This window comes from Grampus griseus, assembly GCF_964374135.1.
Source record: "Grampus griseus genome assembly, chromosome: 19".
Taxonomy (NCBI): Eukaryota; Metazoa; Chordata; class Mammalia; order Artiodactyla; family Delphinidae; genus Grampus; species Grampus griseus.
The window spans coordinates 6,684,859-6,704,655 of record NC_139013.1 but is presented as its reverse complement, the minus strand read 5'-3'; the positions used below and the strand labels follow the sequence as shown (position 1 = coordinate 6,704,655).

At 44.8% G+C, this 19,797-nt stretch overlaps 2 protein-coding genes across 2 annotated transcripts in view; both read right to left on the bottom strand.

Moving 5' to 3' along the window:
* Positions 1-9,872, bottom strand: part of LOC309836725 (zinc finger protein 69 homolog B-like) — a 19,439-nt gene extending 9,567 nt beyond the window's left edge. The window contains exons 1-3 of the mRNA XM_082676849.1: positions 9,776-9,872; positions 2,717-2,805; positions 1,643-1,769 (exon numbers count right to left, since the gene is read on the bottom strand). Coding sequence (XP_082532975.1) covers positions 1,643-1,769; positions 2,717-2,749 — 160 coding nt within the window. The 5' untranslated portion in view covers positions 2,750-2,805; positions 9,776-9,872. The remainder of the gene's footprint in view (positions 1-1,642; positions 1,770-2,716; positions 2,806-9,775) is intronic.
* IZUMO2 (IZUMO family member 2) lies at positions 9,726-19,797 on the bottom strand (the record flags this gene model as incomplete). Its single annotated transcript, XM_082676775.1, has 3 exons — positions 9,726-9,823; positions 19,295-19,369; positions 19,566-19,797. 3 exons carry the CDS (start codon positions 19,795-19,797, stop codon positions 9,726-9,728), a joined length of 405 nt encoding a protein of 134 aa, XP_082532901.1.

Below are 19,797 nucleotides of genomic sequence, written 5' to 3'. Positions count from 1 at the left end.
CGGGAACCGGAGGAGGAGTGGGTCCAGGGGGATATGGGGAGCTCAGTGGGGACAGGGAGCATGGGATCTCCCCAGGGAGGTATTCTGCAGGCCACCAGCAGCACAGATTGAAGCTCGGGGGGCAGACTGAGGGGACCTCATCTGTATGTGCAGATTGTGCAGAAAGGGGTTTAACACAGCAGGCTGACTGCTCTCCGTGGCAAGGCCTGCTTGCAAGGTTGCCCTTGCTGGCATCTGGGAACCTGGGTTTCAGGAGGGTTCCAGAACTCTCTAACTGATAAGAGGGACTCCCTGTGCCTGAACTGTTTGTTCAAAACAATGTGTTTTCTCTCCTGGGCATATATCCAGAGAAAACTCTAATTCAAAAAGATACACGCATACCCTACTATGTATAAAATAGATAACCAATGAGAACCTATTGTTTAGCACAGGGAACTCTACCCAGTGCTCTGTGGTCACCTACATGGGAAGGAAATCTAAAGAAGAGGGGATGTATGTATACGTATAACTGATTCACTTTGCTGCACAGCAGAAACGAACACAACATTGTAAAGCAACTATACTCCAATAAAAATAAAAAATAAAAAAAAGGGCTTCCCTGGTGGCGCAGTGGTTGAGAGTCTGCCTGCCGATGCAGGGGACACAGGTTCGTGCCCCAGTCCGGGAAGATCCCACATGCTGTGGAGCGGCTAGGCCCGTAAGCCACGGCCACTGAGCCTGTGCGTCCGGAGCCTGTGCTCCACAATGGGAGAGGCCACAACAGTGAGAGGCCCGCGTACCGCAAAAAAAAAAAAAAAAAAAGATGCACCCGTATGTGCATAGAAGCACTATTCACAATAGCCAAGATGTGGAAGCAACCTAAGTGTCCATCAATAGATGAATGGATAAAGAAGATGTGGTACATATATACAATGGAATACTACTCAGCCATAAAAAAGAATGAAATAATGCCGTCTGCAGCAACATGGATGGACCTAGAGTTTTTCATACTAAGCAAAGTAAGCCAGAAAGAGAAAGACAAATACCATATGATACTTATATGTGGAATCTAAAATATGACACAAATCAACATATCTACGAAACAGAAACAGACTCACAGACATTGCGAACAGACTTGTGGTTGCCAAGGGGGAGGGGTGGGGGAGGGATGGACTGGGAGCTTGGGATTAGCAGAGGCGAACTGTTATACATAGGATGGTTAAACAAGGTCCTACTGTATAGCACAGGGAAATATATTCAATAATATATTTATATCCTGAGATAAATCATAATGGAAAAGAACATGAAAAAGAATACATATGTATGTATACCTGAGTTACTTTGCTGTACAGAGGAAATTAACACCACATTGTAAATCAACTATACTTCAATAAAATTTTTTAAAAAAAGAAGAGGGCAGGGGCACAGGCTGAAGATTTTGTGGGACAGGCAGAGGACTTGGGGCCCTTGGGGATGCTGGGACTCTGGGAGAAGCCAGCAGAGAGACAGAGAGATGGACAGGGGCCGCCCAGGAGGGTCCGGTGAGAGGTGCAGAGAGGACCCCCGTGAATGCCCACAGTTAAGCAGTGGGTGGGCATGGAGGAGATGAGGGCTGAAGGGGGCATCCTGCCTCTTCCTGGGAGGGAAGGGGGCAGGGCCTCACCCAGCGAGAGAAGGTTCTGGTAGTTCTCCAGCATCACATCCCGATACAGCTCCCTCTGGCCAGGCCCCAGCTGGCCCCACTCCTCCAGGGTGAAGTCCACAGCCACGTCTTTGAAGGTCACCGATTCCTGCAAGGGCCAATTTTATATCATGGACAGGCACGTCTTTCCAGAACTCTGGAGTGGGACAGGTCACGTGTCAAGAGCCTACCACTTGTTCCCTGCGCTGGAACGTTCTGACTTGGCAGATTTGGGACGACTGAATTAAACCGGCCCATGGGAATGTAAAATGTCTAGGTAGGGCAGCCGTTAGCCCACAGGCACCTTGGTAGAAAGTAGAACAAGGCCGCCCCACCCCCACCCCCGCGTTCACATGACTCTTTACTGCCATCTGTTGGAAAATTGTTATAATACACCAATTATTTCTAGCATGTGACAGTTGACTGCCATCTGCGTGTAAATTGCTATAATCAATATACCGATGTAGGAGGTGGAAGATGCAAATCATGCCACTGAGATGAGGCACCCTTGTGCAGTACGTAACCTACACACCTGTACATGACAGCCCTGAGAAACACTTTTTAAAAACTACCGGACTTCCCTGGTGGTCCAGGGGTTAAGACTCCGCTTTTCCAGTGCAGGGGGGCACAGGTTCAGTCCCTAGTTGGGGAATTTCTGCATGCTGTGCGGCGCGGCCAAAATAAAAAACAAACTACCAGTCATGGTATGTCGGAGCTACTCCTAAGTCGCACTCCTTCCCACACTCCAGCTCTGATCCCAACCCTCACTCCTGATTCCAAGAATAAGGCTCAGGATGAAGCAAAACCATCCACTGTCCACTTCACCTGGTAACCAAAAGGCTGCTGAGCATTAGATGATTGATTTTTAGACCATGTCATAATGTCCCATCTCAGAGAATCCTGCCCCAGACCCCGCACCTCCCAGTCCCAGAGAAACTCCCATCACTGTATCTCTCCCAGTATTGGGAGGGGCAGAAGATTTTGGCACAGGCAGAGACGTGGAAAGCCGTCTGGGGTCCACAAAGTCATCTCGGGGAAGAGGGAGCCCAGACTCACCTGGCCTTTGCCCGTCAGGGTCCTGATGGCCATTGCTGGGTCCCAGGCATGCACCTCCAGAAGAAAGAACCAGGCCTAAGTCTGCAAAGCTACAGGAGGAAGATGGAGCAGAGAGGGGGTCAGTTCTGGCCTAGACAGACAGACACTTTGCCAAAGATGCCTCATGACAGAGGGGCCCCTGGTCTCCTGAGAGCCAAAGCAAAGGCTCAGGGCAGGGTGCCTGAGGCCCCCGTTCTTTTTTTATATATATATAATTTTATTTTATTTATTTTTGGCTGCATTGGGTCTTTATTGCTGTGCGCGGGCTTTTCTCTAGTTGGGGCGAGCGGGGGCTACACTTCATTGCAGTGAGCGGGCTTCTCATTGCGGTGGCTTCTCTTGTTGTGGAGCACGGGCTCTAGGTGCGTGGGCTTCGATAGTTGAGGCACGTGGGCTCAGTAGTTGTGGCTCGGAGGCTCAGCAGTTGTGGCCTGTGGGCTTAGTTGCTCCGCGGCACGTAGGATCTTCCTGGACCAGGGCTCGAACCCATGTCCTCTGCATTGGCAGGGGGATTCTTAACCACTGCGCCAACAGGGAAGTCCCGAGGCCCCCATTCTGTAGTGATCACCACTAGTAATCAAGGGGCTCAGCTCACTGCACCCAAACAGCAGCTCTCAGAGAAGTAACTACAGTTATCCCCAGATGAGGAAATCCAAGCACAGGAGGCCACGGTCATTGCTCAAGGTCATAGAGACGTCAAGTGTCAGAGTGAGATTCAAACCCAGAAGTCTGCCCCCAGAGCCAACCCCTCCTTTTTTTTCTCATAAATTTTATTTATTTTTAAAAATTTTAATTTTATTGGAGTAGAATTGATTTGCAATGTTGTGTCAGTTTCAGGTGTACAGCAAAGTGAATCAGTTACACATATACATATATTCATTCTTTTTTAGATTATTTTCTCTTATAGGTCATTATAGAATATTGAGTAGAGTTCTCTGTACTACACAGTAGGTCCTTGTTGGTTATCTATCTTATATACAGTAGTGTCTTATAATTTTTAAATTGTGGTAAAACACAGAAAAGATACCATTTTAACCATTTGAATATATACAATTCAGTGGCATCTAATACAGTCACAACGGTGTGCAACCATCACTGCTATCTAGTCGCAGGACATTTTCATCATCGTCCTAAAAGGAAACCTTGTACTTGATCAGTTACCCCTGAATCTCGCTTCCCCCATGCCAGCCCCTCCTCATAACCACTAACCTTTCTGTCTCAAGGGATTTGCCTGTTCTGGACATTTCATATCAATGGAACCATACCATATGTGACATTTTGTGTCTGGCTTCTTTCATTCAGCCCAACGTGTTCAAGGATCATCCATGCTACAGCATGTCATCAGTGTCTTATTCCTTTTTATGGCTGAATAATATTCCATTGTGTGGATGGACCACATTTTGCAGAGCTCCTTCTATCTGTCCTAAAATCCAAGCAGTAACCAAGGATCCTGGACTCCTGCTTAAGATGTCATTTAAAGAAGGATTCCAGCTGTTGAGATGAAGTTGAAGAATCCTTTACAAAGAGAAGTTGGTGCTCAGACTGTGGTCACCCCCATTCATTCGTCAAACATGCTCTGTGCCCCATGTGAGTAACAGGCTCCATTTGGGGTTCTGAGGGCAGAGAGATGAGTGAGATGTGATCCTGCCCTCGAGGGACTTCCTGCCTGTGAGGGACACAGGCCTGGACATAGACCAGGTGGTGGGCTGAATAATGGTCCCAAAAGATATCCCTGGGATGCACTACTGGGCATGTACCCTGAGAAAACCATAATTCAAAAAGAGTCATGTACCACAATGTTCATTGCAGCTCTATCTACAATAGCCTGGAGATGGAAACAACCTAAGTGTCCAGCATCGGATGAATGGATAAAGATGTGGCGCATATATACAATGGAATATTACTCAGCCATAAAAAGAAACGAAATTGAGCTATTTGTAATGAGGTGGATGGACCCAGAGTCTGTCATACAGAGTGAAGTAAGTCAGAAAGAGAAAGACAAATACCGTATGCCAGCACATATATATGGAATTTAAGAAAAAAAAATGTCATGAAGAACCTAGGGGTAAGATAGGAATAAAGACACAGACCTACTAGAGAATGGACTTGAGGATATGGGGAGGGGGAAGGGTAAGCTGTGACAAAGTGAGAGAGTGGCATGGATATATATACACTACCAAACGTAAAATAGATAGCTAGTGGGAAGCAGCCGCATGGCACAGGGAGATCAGCTCTGTGCTTTGTGATCACCTAGAGGGGTGGGATAGGGAGGGTGGGAGGGAGGGAGACGCAAGAGGGAAGAGATATGGGAACATATGTATATGCATAACTGATTCACTTTGTTATAAAGCAGAAACTAACACACCATTGTAAAGCAATTATACTCCAATAAAGATGTAAAAAAAAAAAGATATCCCTGGGATGAACTTTTAAAAACAATTAATTAATTTTTAAATTTTTGGCTGCCGTTGGGTCTTCTTTGCTGCGCTCAGGCTTTCTCTAGTTGCGGTGAGCGGGGGCTACTCTTTGTTGCATGTGCGGGCTTCTCATTGTGGTGGCTTCTCTTGTTGTGGAGCACGGGTTCTAAGTGCGCAGGCTCAGTAGTTGTGGCTCACAGGCTCTAGAGCACAGGCTCAGTAGTTGTGGCGCTGCGGCTTAGTTGCTCCGCGTCATGTGGGATCTTCCCGGACCAGGGCTTGAACCCGTGGACCCTGAATTAGCGGGCGGATTCTTAACCACTGCGCCACTAGGGAAGGCCTGGGATGAACTTTTGATGTGATTAAGTTAAGCATCTTTTTTTTCCTTTTTTGGGGGGTGATGAGTTCCTGAATGCAGCCAGCCTCTCCTGACTCAGAGCAGAGCGGGTTGTGTGCAGACCACACCCACTTGTAACATTTGTAACAGAGCCAGGCTGTGAGCTCAGAGCCCCAGCAAGTTCTCAGAAAAACCAAGCTAAATATGTGACCTTTCCACAGGCTGCCTGGAGGGATTGATATCTGTGGGCTCTGGAAAGCCCCATACACTGCAAGGTAGAGAAAAAACACTAGGTTTGAGTCTTTGGGCAGGACTGTAACCCCAGCCTGGAACACTGCCTCTCACGTTAAGCATCTTGAGATGGGAAGATGATCCTGGATTATCTGGGTGGACTTTAAATGCAATGACAAGTGTCCTTATAAGAGGGAGGCAGAGGGAGATCTGACACGGAGGGGAAGCCCATGTGACAGAAGTACAGAGGAGCAGAGTCAGAGAGACAAGGCACTATGCCTCTGGCTTTGAAGCCGAAGGAAGGGGCCACGAGCCACGGGATGCAAGCAGCCTCTAGAAGCTGCTAAAGGCCAGGAAACGGATTCTCCCCTAGAGCCTCTGGAGGAAGCATGGCTCTGCTGACACCTTGATTGCTGCCCAGCGAAAACCAGTTCAGACTTCTGGCCTCCAGAACTGTAAGAGAATATTACATCTGTATTGTCTGAAGCCACTAAGTTTCTGGTAATTTGTTAGAGCAGAAATGGGAAACTAACACGGTCCAGAAATAAAGACTCAGAGCCTCACGTGCTTCCAGGCTAACAGCTGCACGTACACCCAGCTACACAGGAACGCACTCACCTGAGGGCTGAAACCAGTGGGTGAAATTTTGATGAGGAACAGAGGCTTAACCACCTCCTCATGAGTCACTTATTACAGTAGTGCCCCCTTATCCGCGGCTTCGCTTTCCACGGTTTCAGTTACCTGAGGTCAACTGTGGTCCAAAAACACTGAATGGAAAGTTCCATAAAGAAACAATTCACAAGTTTTAAATCACACACCATTCTGAGTATCGTGATAAAATCTTGCGCCGTCCCGCTCTATCCCACCTGGGGCATGAATCATCCCCTTGTCCAGCGTATCCTGCACCACAGTCACTTAGTAGTTGTCTCGATGGACTGTCGCGGTATCGCAGTGCTTGAGTTCAAGTAACCCTTATTTTACTTAGTAATGGCCCCAAAGTGCAAGAGTAATGATGCTGATAATTCGAATATGCCAAAGAGAAGCTGTAAAGTGCTTCCTTTAAGTGAAAAGGTAAAAGATCTCAATAAAGACAGAAAAAAATATCAGACTTCCCTGGTGGCGCAGTGGTCAAGAATCTGTCTGCCGGGACTTCTCTGGTGGTGCAGTGGTTAAGAATCCGCCTGCCAATGCAGAGGACACGGGCTCGAGCCCTGGTCCGGGAAGACCCCACATGCCACGGAGCAACTAAGCCCGTGCGCCACAACTACTGAGCCTGCACTCTAGAACCCACGTGGCACAACTACTGAGCTCGCGGGCCACAGCTACTGAAGCCCGTGCGCCTAGAGCCCGTGCTCCACAACAAGAGAAGCCACCGCAATGAGAAGCCAGCGCACCACAATGAAGAGTAGTCCCCGCTCGCCGTAACTAGAGAAAGCCTGCGCACAGCAACGAAGACCCAACACAGCCAAAAATAAATAAAATTTAAAAAACAAAAGAAAAAAAATCATATGCTGAGGTTGCTAAGATCTACGCTAAGAATGAATCTTCTATCTGTGAAATTGTGACGAAAGAAAAAGAAATTCAGGACTTTGCTGGTGGTCCAGTGGTTAGGACTCAGCGCTTTCACTGCCATGGCCCCGGGTCCAATCCCAGGTCGAGGAAGATCCCACAAGCCGCGTGGCCAAAAAACAAAAAAACAAAACGCCCCCAACAAACTGCAAAAGTTACAGCCACAGCGCGTAAGCATAAGTACTTTACAGAAGAGGCATTAAATTTGTACAATGAGATTTTTTGAGAGAGCCCACATTCACAAAACTTTTATTACTGTATATTCTTAAAGTTGTTCTATTTTATTATTAGTTATTATTGTTAATCTCTTACTGTGCCTAATTTGTAAATAAAATTTTATCATAGGTACGAATGTTTAGAAAAAAACTGTGAAAATTAATAAAAGTGAACCTCATTTAAAGTGGAGTTGGGGGACTTCCCTGGTGGTCCAGTGGTTAAGACTCCACGCTTCCAATGCAGGGGGCGTGGGTTTGATCCCTGTTCAGGGAAGTAAGATCCCATATGCCGTGTGGCGCAGCCAAAAATTAAATTAAATTAGATTAGATTAGATTATTTAAAAAGTGGAGTTGGGAGGCCAGGAGGGGGAGTTCTCAAGCAGCACCACTCCACAACCATCACAGGCCCTAATGGAAGAAGCTTCAGCAGGAAAGAACCATCTATTATAGGCCCCAACCAGAAAAGATGTACATTGCATCCCCTACAAGAAATCAACTACCACAGCAACTAGGCCAATGAGAAACCATCACCACTCTGAATTCTCACTTTTCTCTAATGGACTTTCATTCAAAAGAACTCCTCTCAATTTCCTGTTTTTTTTTTTTTTTCTCTATAAGATAAAGTTCCTCTCTTGTTTGTTGGACTTCCTATGGCTTTTGCTATAGCCTGCTTCTCCCGAATTGCAATTCTTTGCTGTTCCTGAATAAGCCCATTTTGCTGGTAAAATAACCCGCTGCTTTATTCTTTAGGTTAACAACAGTATATAGAGGGTTCAGTACTATCCAAGATTTCAGCCATCCACTGGGGGTCTTGGAATGTACCCTCCGAGGATAATGGGATCTACTGTAATTACAAAACGAAGAGGATAACTTTTTTTTTAAATTAATTTAATTAATTAATTTATTTTTGGCTGTATTGGGTCTTCATTGCTGCGCGTGGGCTCTCTCCAGTCGCGGCTAGCAGGGGCTACTCTTCGTTGCCGTGCGTGGTCTTTTCATTGCGGTGGCTTCTCTTGTTGCGGAGCATGAGCTCTAGGCACGCAGGCTTCAGTAGTTGTGGCACACGGGCTCAGTAGTTGTGGCTCCCGGGCTCTAGAGTGCAGACTCAGTAGTTGTGGCGCAAGGGCTTAGTTGTTCTGCAGCATGTGGGATCTTCCCAGACCAGGGCTCGAACCCATGTCCCCTGCATTGGCAGGCGGATTCCTAACCACTGCGCCACCAGGGAAGCCCGAGGATAACTTTTTAAAGGGGAGAAACTTGGCAGATGCCACCTTAGCCAAGTGATCGAGGCCAATGTGACCAGTGATGGGCAAGCGGACATCACAGGCTCCTGCTCTGTTAAGGACACAGCATCATTCCTAAGGTATTCCTGCCAAAAGCATGTAGGCTAAATCTAATCACAAGGGAACAACCAACACATCCAAACTGAGGGACATTCTAGAAGTACGTGGTCTGCAATCTTCAGAATTGCTAAGATCATGAAGGTCAAAGAAAGACTGAACTGTTCCAGGTTAACGGAGACTAAAGTGACGACAACGAATGCAGTGCATGACACAGGATCTTCTTTTGCTATTAAGGACATTATTGGGACAATTAGCAAAATCTGAAAAAGGCCTGCAGATTAGCTAATCAATAGTATTGTATGGATGTTCATTTCCTGATGTGAGCGTAGTGCAATGGTTTTGGAAGAAAATGACTGTTTTTAGAAAAGACACACAGACTTATGGAGGCTGGGGGCACGCAGAGGCCCAGAGAGAAGGGGACAGACACAGAGAAAGAGAAGCAAAGACACAGGGAGAGAGAGAGAGAGGCAGAATGGGGGTTGGGGTGGTGGTGGGAGATTAGAGAGGGGAGATGAGACCCAGAGGGGCTAGGGCTTTCGGGTCAGACATCCCTGGTTTCACACCACGTCGACAACTCAATCGGCATCGTGATCTGGAAGAAGTCATGGAATCTCCCTTGCCTGTTCTTCACCTGCTAAGTGAGGAAAAGGTACGTTCTCCCTCCTGGGAAATGGCCGCAGAACCGCACTCGTCTAGACTGCTGGAAAACAGCGGGCTCCCAATTCCTGTGCGCTGAGTCCATGGCAGTGGAGCTCTGGGTCAGCCTCACGAGTGACAGGAGGGGGCGGGGCGCCGCCCACAGCGCCCTTCCCCGCCCACCCAGGCAGACTCGGTCCGCCTCCTGCGCGCCTGCCTCAGTCAGCCCACACCCACCGGCAGCCTCTCGGGTCCGCCAGTTCGGAACTCACCTGTGCGCCTCCGCGGGTTGTGCACGGCGGCCAGGCCTTCCCGCCCTCCTTCGGGTCCCGGAAGGCGCCTGCGCGGTCGCTGTCTCGGAACCTCAAGTCCTGGTTCTTTAAACTGCGCTCCGCAGCTGGACTGTATTTCCCAGAAACCACTGCGGCTCACGCTCCTCTAGGCCTAAGGTCTCTGAGGGCAGGGGAATGCTGGGAAATGGAGTCCTCCAGTAGAACGTGGGGTGGGAGAAAGAATGCTGTAAACAGCTACTTTGCAGCTGGCCGAAACATGGTATTTGGCAACTGTATGGCTGTACTGGCACCGTGAATATTTCCATTATAGCCAGAGTTTTTCACTGCCCTCCACAGGAGGCGACGTCATAGTCCAGTTAACCCATCTAACTCAAATTTCTCCTACCAAAGCAAAAGTTTTCAAGACACCACCTAAACTGATGGTGAATGAATCGAGACTCTGTTACTTAATTATTCAATTTCCCTGGGCAACCGCCTTCCTGCTTGGCTCAGTTTCATCCATCACCTCTTAAAGGGCAGCGTGGTAAAGGAAATAGACCCCTATAGTGGGAGCTGGAGATGGCCAGGAATGCAAGGATGCGCTGGGTTATTATAAATTCGTCTCTTAATATATCAGAATAATAAAATCCTGTTGCCGAAACTCAGACTCTGTTCATCGGTGCTGAATAGAAACGTGGAGTCAGAGTTTTGGGTGAAGTAGAAAAGAGTAGCTTTTATTGCTTTGCCAGGCAAAGGGGCCACAGGGGGCTAATGCCCTCAAGACTGTGTGACCCACCTTGGAGTGGGTAGTGAGGAGTTTTATAGTGTTCAAGGAGCAGGGAGTGATCAGCTTGTGGACAATTCTCGGATTGCTTGGCATCAAAGTGAAGTTTCAAGCATCATCATCAGTCTTCTGGTTTCAAACAGTCTAGGGTCTATGTTCTTTTTTTTTTTTAAATAAATTTATTTATTTTATTTATTTATTTTTGGCTGCGTTGGGTCTTCATTGCTGTGAGTGGGCTTTCTCTAGGTGCGGTGAGCATGGGGCCACTCTTCCTTGCCATGTGCGGGCTACTCATTGTGGTGGCTTCTCTTGCTTCCAAGCACCGGCTCTAGGCATGTGGGCTTCAGTAGTTGCAGCAAGTGGGGCTCAGTAGTTGTGGCTCACAGGCCCTGAAACACAGGCTCAGTAGTTGTGACACACGGGCTTAGTTGCTCCGTAGCACGTGGGATCTTCCTGGACCAGGGATCAAACTGATGTCCCTTGCATTGGCAGGTGGATTCTTACCCACTGCACCACCAGGGAAGTCTACCTCTACTTTTTTTTTTTTTTTTTTCATTTTCTCCTCTTTTTATTAAGGATTACATAATCTTCACAGAGTTGTGAACATTGCTGCAACTTTAAAAACAGTTAACTATAAAGCATCACACAAATGAAACCTCTTTTTATGAATTCTTTGAATTCAGATAAACTGAGTCACTCTATAACCCTTACACACACCAAAATATAATAATTTTTATATTGACAGTCACATGTTCAATCTGGTTGGGTCTATCATATTGATAAATGCACCTGTCTCCATTTCCCTTTCCCTAAAATTGGGGTGAATTTGGCTTCAAAGGAACTACTTTTTTTTTTTTAACATCTTTATTGTAGTATAATTGCTTTATAATGCTGTGTTCGTTTCTGCTGTATAACAAAGTGAATCAGCTATATGCATACGTATATTCCCATATCCCCTCCCTCTTGCGTCTCCCTCCCACCCTCCTTATGCCACCCCTCTAGGTGGTCGCAAAGCACCAAGCTGATCTCCCTGTGCTATGCAGCTGCTTCCCACTAGCTATCTATTTTACATTTGGTAGTGTATATACGTCAGTGTTACTCTCTCACTTTGTCCCAGCTTACCCTTACCCCTCCCTGTGTCCTCAAGTCCATTCTCTACGTCTGTGTCTTTATTCCTATCCTGCCCCTAGGTTCATCAAAACCTTTTTTTTTTTTTTAGATTCCATATATATGTGTTAGCATACGGTATTTTTTTTTCTCTTTCTGATTTACTTCACTCTGTATGACAGACTCTGGGTCCATCCACCTCATTACAAATAGCTCAATTTCATTTCTTTTTATGGCTGAGTAATATTCCATTGTATATATGTGCCACATCTTCTTTATCCATTCATCTGTCAATGGACACTTAGCTTGCTTCCATGTCCTGGCTATTGTAAATAGTGCTGCAATGAACATTGTGGTACATGACTCTTTTTGAATTACGGTTTTTTCAGGGTATATGCCCAGTAGTGGAATTGCTGGGTCATACGGTAGTTCTATTTTTAGTTTTTTAAGGAACCTCCATAATGTTCTCCATAGTGGCTGTATCAATTTACATTCCCACCAACAATGCAAGAGGGTTCCCTTTTCTCTACACCCTCTCCAGCATTTGTTTGTAGATTTTTTGATGATGGCCATTCTGACCAGTGTGAGGTGATACCTCATTGAAGTTTTGATTTGCATTTCTCTAATGATTAGTGATGCTGAGCATCTTTTCATGTGTTTGTATATCTTCTTTGGAGGAATACCTATTTAGGTCTTTTGCCCATCTTTGGATTGGTTTTTGTTTTTTTTTTTTTTTTGATATTGCGCTGCATGAGCTGCTTGTGTATTTTGGAGATTAATCCTTTGTCAGTTGCGTCATTTGCTGTGCAAAAGGTTTTAAGCTTCATTAGGTACCATTTGTTTATTTTTGTTTTTATTTCCATTTCTCTAGGAGGTGGGTCAAAAAGGACCTTTCTGTGATTTATGTCATAGAGTGTTCTGCCTATGTTTTCCTCTAAGAGTTTGATGGTGTCTGGCCTTACATTTAGGTCTTTAATCCATTTTGAGTTTATTTTTGTGTACAGTGTTAGGAAGTGTTCTAATTTCATTCTTTTAAATGTAGCTGTCCAGTTTTCCCAGCACCACTTATTAAAGTGGTTGTCTTTTCTCTATTGTATACTCTTGCCTCCTTTATCAAAGGTAAGGTGACCATATGTGTGTGGGTTTATCTCTGTGCTTTCTATCCTGTTCCATTGGTCTATATATCTGTTTTTGTACCAGTACCATACTGTCTTGATTACTGTAGCTTTGTAGTATAGTCTGAAGACTGGGAACCTGATTCCTCCTGCTCCGTTTTTCTTTCTCAAGATTGCTTTGGCTATTCGGGGTCTTTTGTGTTTCCATACAAATTGTGAAATTTTTTATTCTATTTCTGTGAAAAATGCCAGTGGTAGTTTGATAGGGATTGCATTGAATCTGTACATTGCTTTGTGTAGTATAGTCATTTTCACAATGTTGATTCTTCCAATACAAGGACATGGTATATCCCTCCATCTGTTTGTATCATCTTTAATTTCTTTCATCAGTGTCTTACAGTTTTCTGCATACAGGTCTTTTGTCTCCTTAGGTAGGTTTATTCCTAGGTATTTCGTTCTTTTTGTTGCAATGGTAAATGGGAATGTTTCCTTAATTTCTCTTTCAGATTTTTCATCATTAGTGTATAGGAATGCACGAGATTTCTGTGCATTAATTTTGTATCCTGCTCCTCTACCAAATTCATTGATTAGCTCTAGTAGTTTTCTGGTAGCATCTTTAGGATTATGTATGTATAGCATCATGTCATCTGCAACCAGTGACAGTTTTACTTCTTCTTTTCTGATTTGGATTCCTTTTGTTTCTTTTTCTTCTTCGACTGCTGTGGCTAAAACTTCCAAAACTATATTTAGTAACAGTGGTGAGAGTGGGCAACCTTGTCTTGTTCCTGATCTTAGAGAAAATGGTTTCAGTTTTTCACCATTGAGAACAATGTTGGCTGTGGGTTTGTCATATGGCCTTTATTATGTTGAGGTAGCTTCCCTCTATACCTACTTTCTGGACAGTTTTTATCATAAATGGGTGTGGAATTTTGTCAAAAGCTTTTTCTGCATCTATTGAGATTATCATATGGTTTTTATCCTTCAGTTTGTTAATATGGTGTATCACATTGATTGATTTGTGTATATTGAAGAATCCTTGCATTCCTGGGATAAACTCCACTTGCTCATGGTGTATGATCCTTTTAATGTGCTGTTGGATTCTGTTTGCTAGTATTTTGTTGAGGATTTTTGCATCTATGTTCATCAGTGATATTGGCCTGTAGTTTTCTTTTTGTGTGACATCTTTGTCTGGTTTTGGTATGACCGTGATGATGGCCTTGTAGAATGAGTTTGGGAGTGTTCACCTGTGAAGCCATCTGGTCCTGGGCTTTTGTTTGTTGGAAGATTTTTAATCACAGTTTCGATTTCAGTGCTTGAGATTAGTCTGTTTATATTTTCAGTTTCTTCCTGGTTCAGTCTTGGAAGGTTGTGCTTTTCTAAGAATTTGTCCATTTCTTCCAGGTTGTCCATTTTATTAGCATATAGTTGCTTTTAGTAATCTCTCATGATCCTTTGTATTTCTGCAGTGTCAGTTGTTACTTCTCTTTTTCATTTCTAATTCTGTTGATTTGTCTTCTCCCTTTTTTTCTTGATGAGCCTGGCTCATGATTTATCAATTTTGTTTATTTTCTCAAAGAACCAGCTTTTAGTTTTATTGATCTTTGCTATTGTTTCCTTCATTTCTTTTTCATTTATTTCTGATCTGATCTTTGATTTCTTTCCTTCTGCTAACTTTGGGGTGTTTTTGTTCTTTTTTCTCTAATTGCTTTAGGTGTAAGGTTAGGTTGTTTATTTGAGATTTTTCTTGTTTCTTGAGGTAGGGTTGTATTGTTATAAACTTCCCTCTTGGAACTGCTTTTGCTGCATCCCATAGGTTTTGGGTCATCCTGTTTTCATTGTTATTTGTTTCTAGGTATTTTTTGATTTCCTCTTTAATTTCTTCAGTGATCTCTTTGTTGTTTAGTAGGGTATTGTTTAGCCTCCATGTGTTTGTATTTTTTACAGTTTTTTTTCCTGTAATTGATATCTAGTCTCATAGCTTTGTGGTCAGAAAAGACACTTGATATGATTTCAATTTTCTTAAATATACCAAGGCTTGATTTGCGACCCAAGATATGGTCTATCCTGGAGAATGTTCCATGTACACTTGAGAAGAAAGTGTATTCTGTTGTTTTTGGATGGAATGTCCTATAAATATTAATTAAGTCCATCTTGTTTAATGTGGCATTTAAAGCTTGTGTTTCCTTATTTATTTTCATTTTGGATGATCTGTCCATTGGTGAAAGTGGGGTGTTAAAGTCTCCTACTATGAATGTGTTACTGTCAATTTCCCCTTTTATGGCTGTTAGCATTTGCCTTATGAATTGAGGTGCTCCTATGTTGGGTGCATAAATATTTACAATTGCTATATCTTCTTCTTGGATTGATCCCTTGATCATTATGTAGTGTCCTTCTTTGTCTCTTGTAATAGTCTTTAAAGTCTATTTTGTCTGATATGAGACTTGCTACTCCAGCTTTCTTTTCAGTTCTATTTGCATGGAATGTTTCTTCTATCACCTCACTTTCAGTCTGTATGTGTCCCTATGTCTGAAGTAGGTCTCTTGTAGACAGCATATGTACAGGTCTTGTTTTTGTATCCACTCAGCTGGTCTATGTCTTTTGGTTGAAGCATTTAATCCATTTACATTTAAGGTAATTATCAATATGTATGTTCCTATTACCATTTTCTTAATTGTTTTGGGTTTGTTTCTGTAGGTCTTTTCCTTCTCTTGTGTTTCCTGCCTAGAGAAGTTCCTTTAGCATTTGTTGTAAAGTTGGTTTGGTGGTGCTGAATTCTCTTAACTTTTTCTTATCTGTAAAGGTTTTAATTTCTCCGTCGAATATGAATGAGATCCTTGCTAGGTAGAGTAATCTTGGTTGTAGCATTTTCCCTTTCATCACTTTAAATAGGTCCTGCCACTCCCTTCTGGCTTGCAGAGTTTCTGCTGAAAAATCAGCTGTTAACCTTATGGGGTTAACATATAACCTTGTATGTTATTTGTTGCTTTTCCCTTGCTGCTTTTAGTATTTTTTCTTTGTATTTAATTTTTGATAGTTTGATTAATATGTGTCTTGGTGTGTTTCTCTTTGGGTTTATCCTGTGTGGTACTCTCTGTGCTTCCTGGATTTGATTGACTATTTCCTTTCCCATGTTAGGGAAGTTTTCGACTATAATCTCTTGAGTGGTCCAGTGGTCCAGTGGTCCAGTGGTTAGGACTCCACGCTTTCATTGCCGAGGGTGTGGGTTCAATCCCTGGTTGCGGTGCAGCCAAAAAATAAAAAAATAAAAAAAGAGAAGTGATGAGGAAAGTCCTTACCATTATAAGTCCCTTCCAGTTGATGGGTACCAACCTACCCATCCCCTTCCCCTTACCTCTAGGACCTCAGCTTCTACATCTCTCCCTCTCTCTCCACTCCAGCCTCCCTGGCCTCTTCAAGGTTCTGTGAATATGCCAATCACAGTCTCATCTCAGGCACTGCAGTCGCTGTCCTTTCTGCCTACAGCCTTCTAGCCTAGGCTTCTACCCTTTCATAGCTGCTTCCCCCTCTCCTCCACATCTTTTCTCACGTGCTGACCTTTCAGTGACATCCTTCTTGACTGTCCTATTTTAACCTGCAAGCCCTGCCCCTATTCCCAGTACTCCCCATCCCCTGGTCCCTGCTTTATTTTTTTTCTCTGTAGTATTTTTCCCCATTTGACATGTTATATTTTACAGTAAAGGGTTAACTCAGCAGGTCTGAGTTTTCCAAACCCTGCACATTCCAAAAAAAAAAAAAGGCTTGGTTCTTGCCTCGTTCCTGGGAGGTAATCTCTAAGTCCTTGGAATATCCCGCCTGTTAAGTGTGTCTTTCTTTACTTGGAAGCCTTGGGTCACATCACACCGTCTGTGCTAACAATGTGATTCATGGTGGTGGCCTTGGGCCAACACAGTAGCAGCTTGACCTCTGGTGGGGCTGGAGACAGAATAACTGAGAAAAGCCACTTGGGTGCTCCTTGCCTATGTAACCAACCCCAATAATATAATAATAGTTGGTAAAATCATTGGCCTGGACTCTTCAAAAATGTCATCATCATAAAAGACAACTGAATGCAATGCATGATCCCAGAACAGATCCAGCACTGAAAGAAAACTAGCCATGAAGGGCATGATTGAGACAGTTGGGGACATTTTAATGAGGTTTGAATATTAGAGGATAGTATGGAATTGATTAAATTCCTAGGTACACTCACTGTGTAAGAGAATGTCTTTCCTTGTTTTTAGGAGATTGCCTGATTGCCTGCTGAAGAATTTAGGGTTGAAGTATCACTAAGTCTCAAATGGTACACACACACACACACACACCCCCCAAATGTGGCAATGGTTACCATACAGTGAAATGTTAAGAATGGTGTATAGGTGTTTATTGTACTACTCTTGCCACTTTTCTATCCATTTGAATTTTTTCAAAATATAAAAATCACTTTTTTTAAAAGGTGAGAGTTTAAAAATGACTGATGTTCAGGCCCCGCCCCCTGATATTCTGATTTAATTGGCATGGGCTGCTGCCTGGGCTCCTGGACTGTCTTAAAAGTTCCCCAGGGGATTCCAACTTGCAGCCTGAGTTGAGACCTCCTGCTCTAAGCTTTTTCTGTGAAGGTCCAGACAGTCAATATTTTCAGCTTTGAGGGCCATATGGTCATTGTCCCTACTCAGCTCTGCCTTGGAGAGCAAAAGCAACATAGACAGTAAATACATGAATGGGTGTGGCTGTGTTCCAATAAAACTTTATTTGCAGATTTGGCCCCCAGGCTATATCTTGCCAATTCCTGCTCTAGACAGAGACGCAAGATGCAGCATAATCATCTTAATAACTAACATTTATTGAGCACTTACTGTGGGCTAACTGCACCTTCACAGACCTCTTTATGGTTCTCAGTGACTATGGGGTGAGTGCTATTATTCCCGTTTTACAGATGAGCAAACCGAGGCACAAAGATGTTAACTAGCTTGCTGAAGGTTAGCCAGGCTTTGATTCCAGGGCAGTCCACCCTCAGGACCTCCACTGTAATTTCTACACCTCTCTCAAAGGTCTGGAATGAGAACCCAAACTCACTCCCTGGCCGCCAGCTGAGAACAGACCTTCCAGTGTTTAAAGTTCCCAGGGAGGGGCCTGGTCAAAGGGGACTATACACATTTGGACTCTTTTTTTGGACAGCTTTACTGAGACATAATTCACATACTATACAATTCACCCATTTAAAGTACACAATTTGGGGCTTCCCTGGTGGCGCAGTGGTTGAGAATCCGCCTGCTAATGCAGGGGACACGGGTTCGAGCCCTGGTCTGGGAAGATCCCACATGCCGCGGAGCAACTGGGCCCGTGAGCCACAACTACTGAGCCTGCGCGTCTGGAGCCTGTGCTCCGCAACAAGAGAGGCCGCGACAGTGAGAGGCCCGCGCACCGCGATGAAGAGTGGCCCCTGCTCACCGCAACTACAGAAAGCCCTTGCACAGAAACGAAGATCCAACACAGCCAAAAAATAAAAATAAATTTAAAAAAATAAATAAATAAAAAAAATAAAGTACACAATTTAACGGCTTTTAGATTATTCCCAGAGTTATGTAACCATCGCCACAATTTTAGAATATTCATTACCTCTCCCTGCCCCCGCAAAAGCCCTGCACTCCTTAGTGTGCATTGTTTTTTAAAGTTTCATATTCACTAAATGGTAGGGCAATTCTAAAAATTGAGATAAAATTTAAGTTTTTAATGTAATTAAAATGATTGTTATTTCCTCCTGATTCTGTGACTACTGCATATTCGTTATTAAAAAGGGGAGGGAGGGAAAAAGAAAAGGAAATGGAAATCCACAGCAATTTGACAAGCATAGGCAAGAAAAGCATACATCACCTTCTGTTCCCTTATCCTAGGACAACCGACATCAGTATTCTGCGAATCTACCCACCTCCCCACCCCCATTCCTCTTTCAGGGCTCGCTTTCTACAAACTACACACACACAAATATTTCATATCTTTTTAAAAAAATGGTGGGCTCTTCCGTGGTGCCCTTCTCCCTGCTCCATCCCTCAAAGTGGGGTGAGGTTCCTGGGGCTTAGATCCGTCCTCCCACTCCAGTCCACAGGGCCCTCTACTGCCCTCCCGTTGGGAACTGTCTTAACGGCCACAATGATTTCAGTGGCGTCCCAGGAGCTGCTGAATACAAAACCAGGAGAAACCTCATGGGGTGATGGTTACGAATATAAGGGTCTAAGCTGGATGTCCCAGGTTCAAATCCTCAGCTCTGTTATTCCTAGCTGTGTGACTTTGGGTATGTCGCCTAACCTCTCTGAGCCTCAGCCTCCCCCTCTGTTAAGGGCAGATCACAATACCGCCCACCTTGATGACCTGTCCTAGACTTTTCTAGAACTCTGACACAGTAAAGGCTGTACAGCGTGTTTGCTTTTATTTTTACATCAAGAGAAGGCGTAGTGAACGGTGGAAAGGGAGGAAGGGAAAGGGGGCTGGAAAAAGGCTTTCCCTCTTAGCTCCTACCTCTAAGAGAATTAACCATTAAGTTGTTTGTTTGATTCTTGATAAAGGATGCCACAAGGTCCAGGTGCTCTATCCCTGGGGGCGAGAGAGGAGGAAATTCCAGTGGGTCCTGCGAGAGCCAAGTGATCCCCTCCAGCTCCCTCCGAGATTGGCCCCGCCCTCCCCCTTGGGGGCGTGGTCCCCAAAGGGTCGGTCTCCCGGCCCAGCCTCGGGCTGCCCCACTGGTCCCTTTCTCCACCGTGCTAGGCACCCTCCCCTCCCCACCACTCACCCACTCTCCCCACAAAGGCGTTCAGCGCGTCGTCCCGGAAGAAAGGCCCCTCCATGCCCAGCAGCAGGGCCCGAGTGCGGGCCTGCAGCTGCTTTTGATGGAAGCGGTCCGGGATGAGGGCGACGCGCAGCTGGCTCAGGGCCTCCCGCACCGAGTGGTCACAATGCAGGCAGCCCCAGCCTCGTCGGGCGCTCAGGTCCAAGAGCAGCAGAAGGGCTAAGGTCAGAGGCAT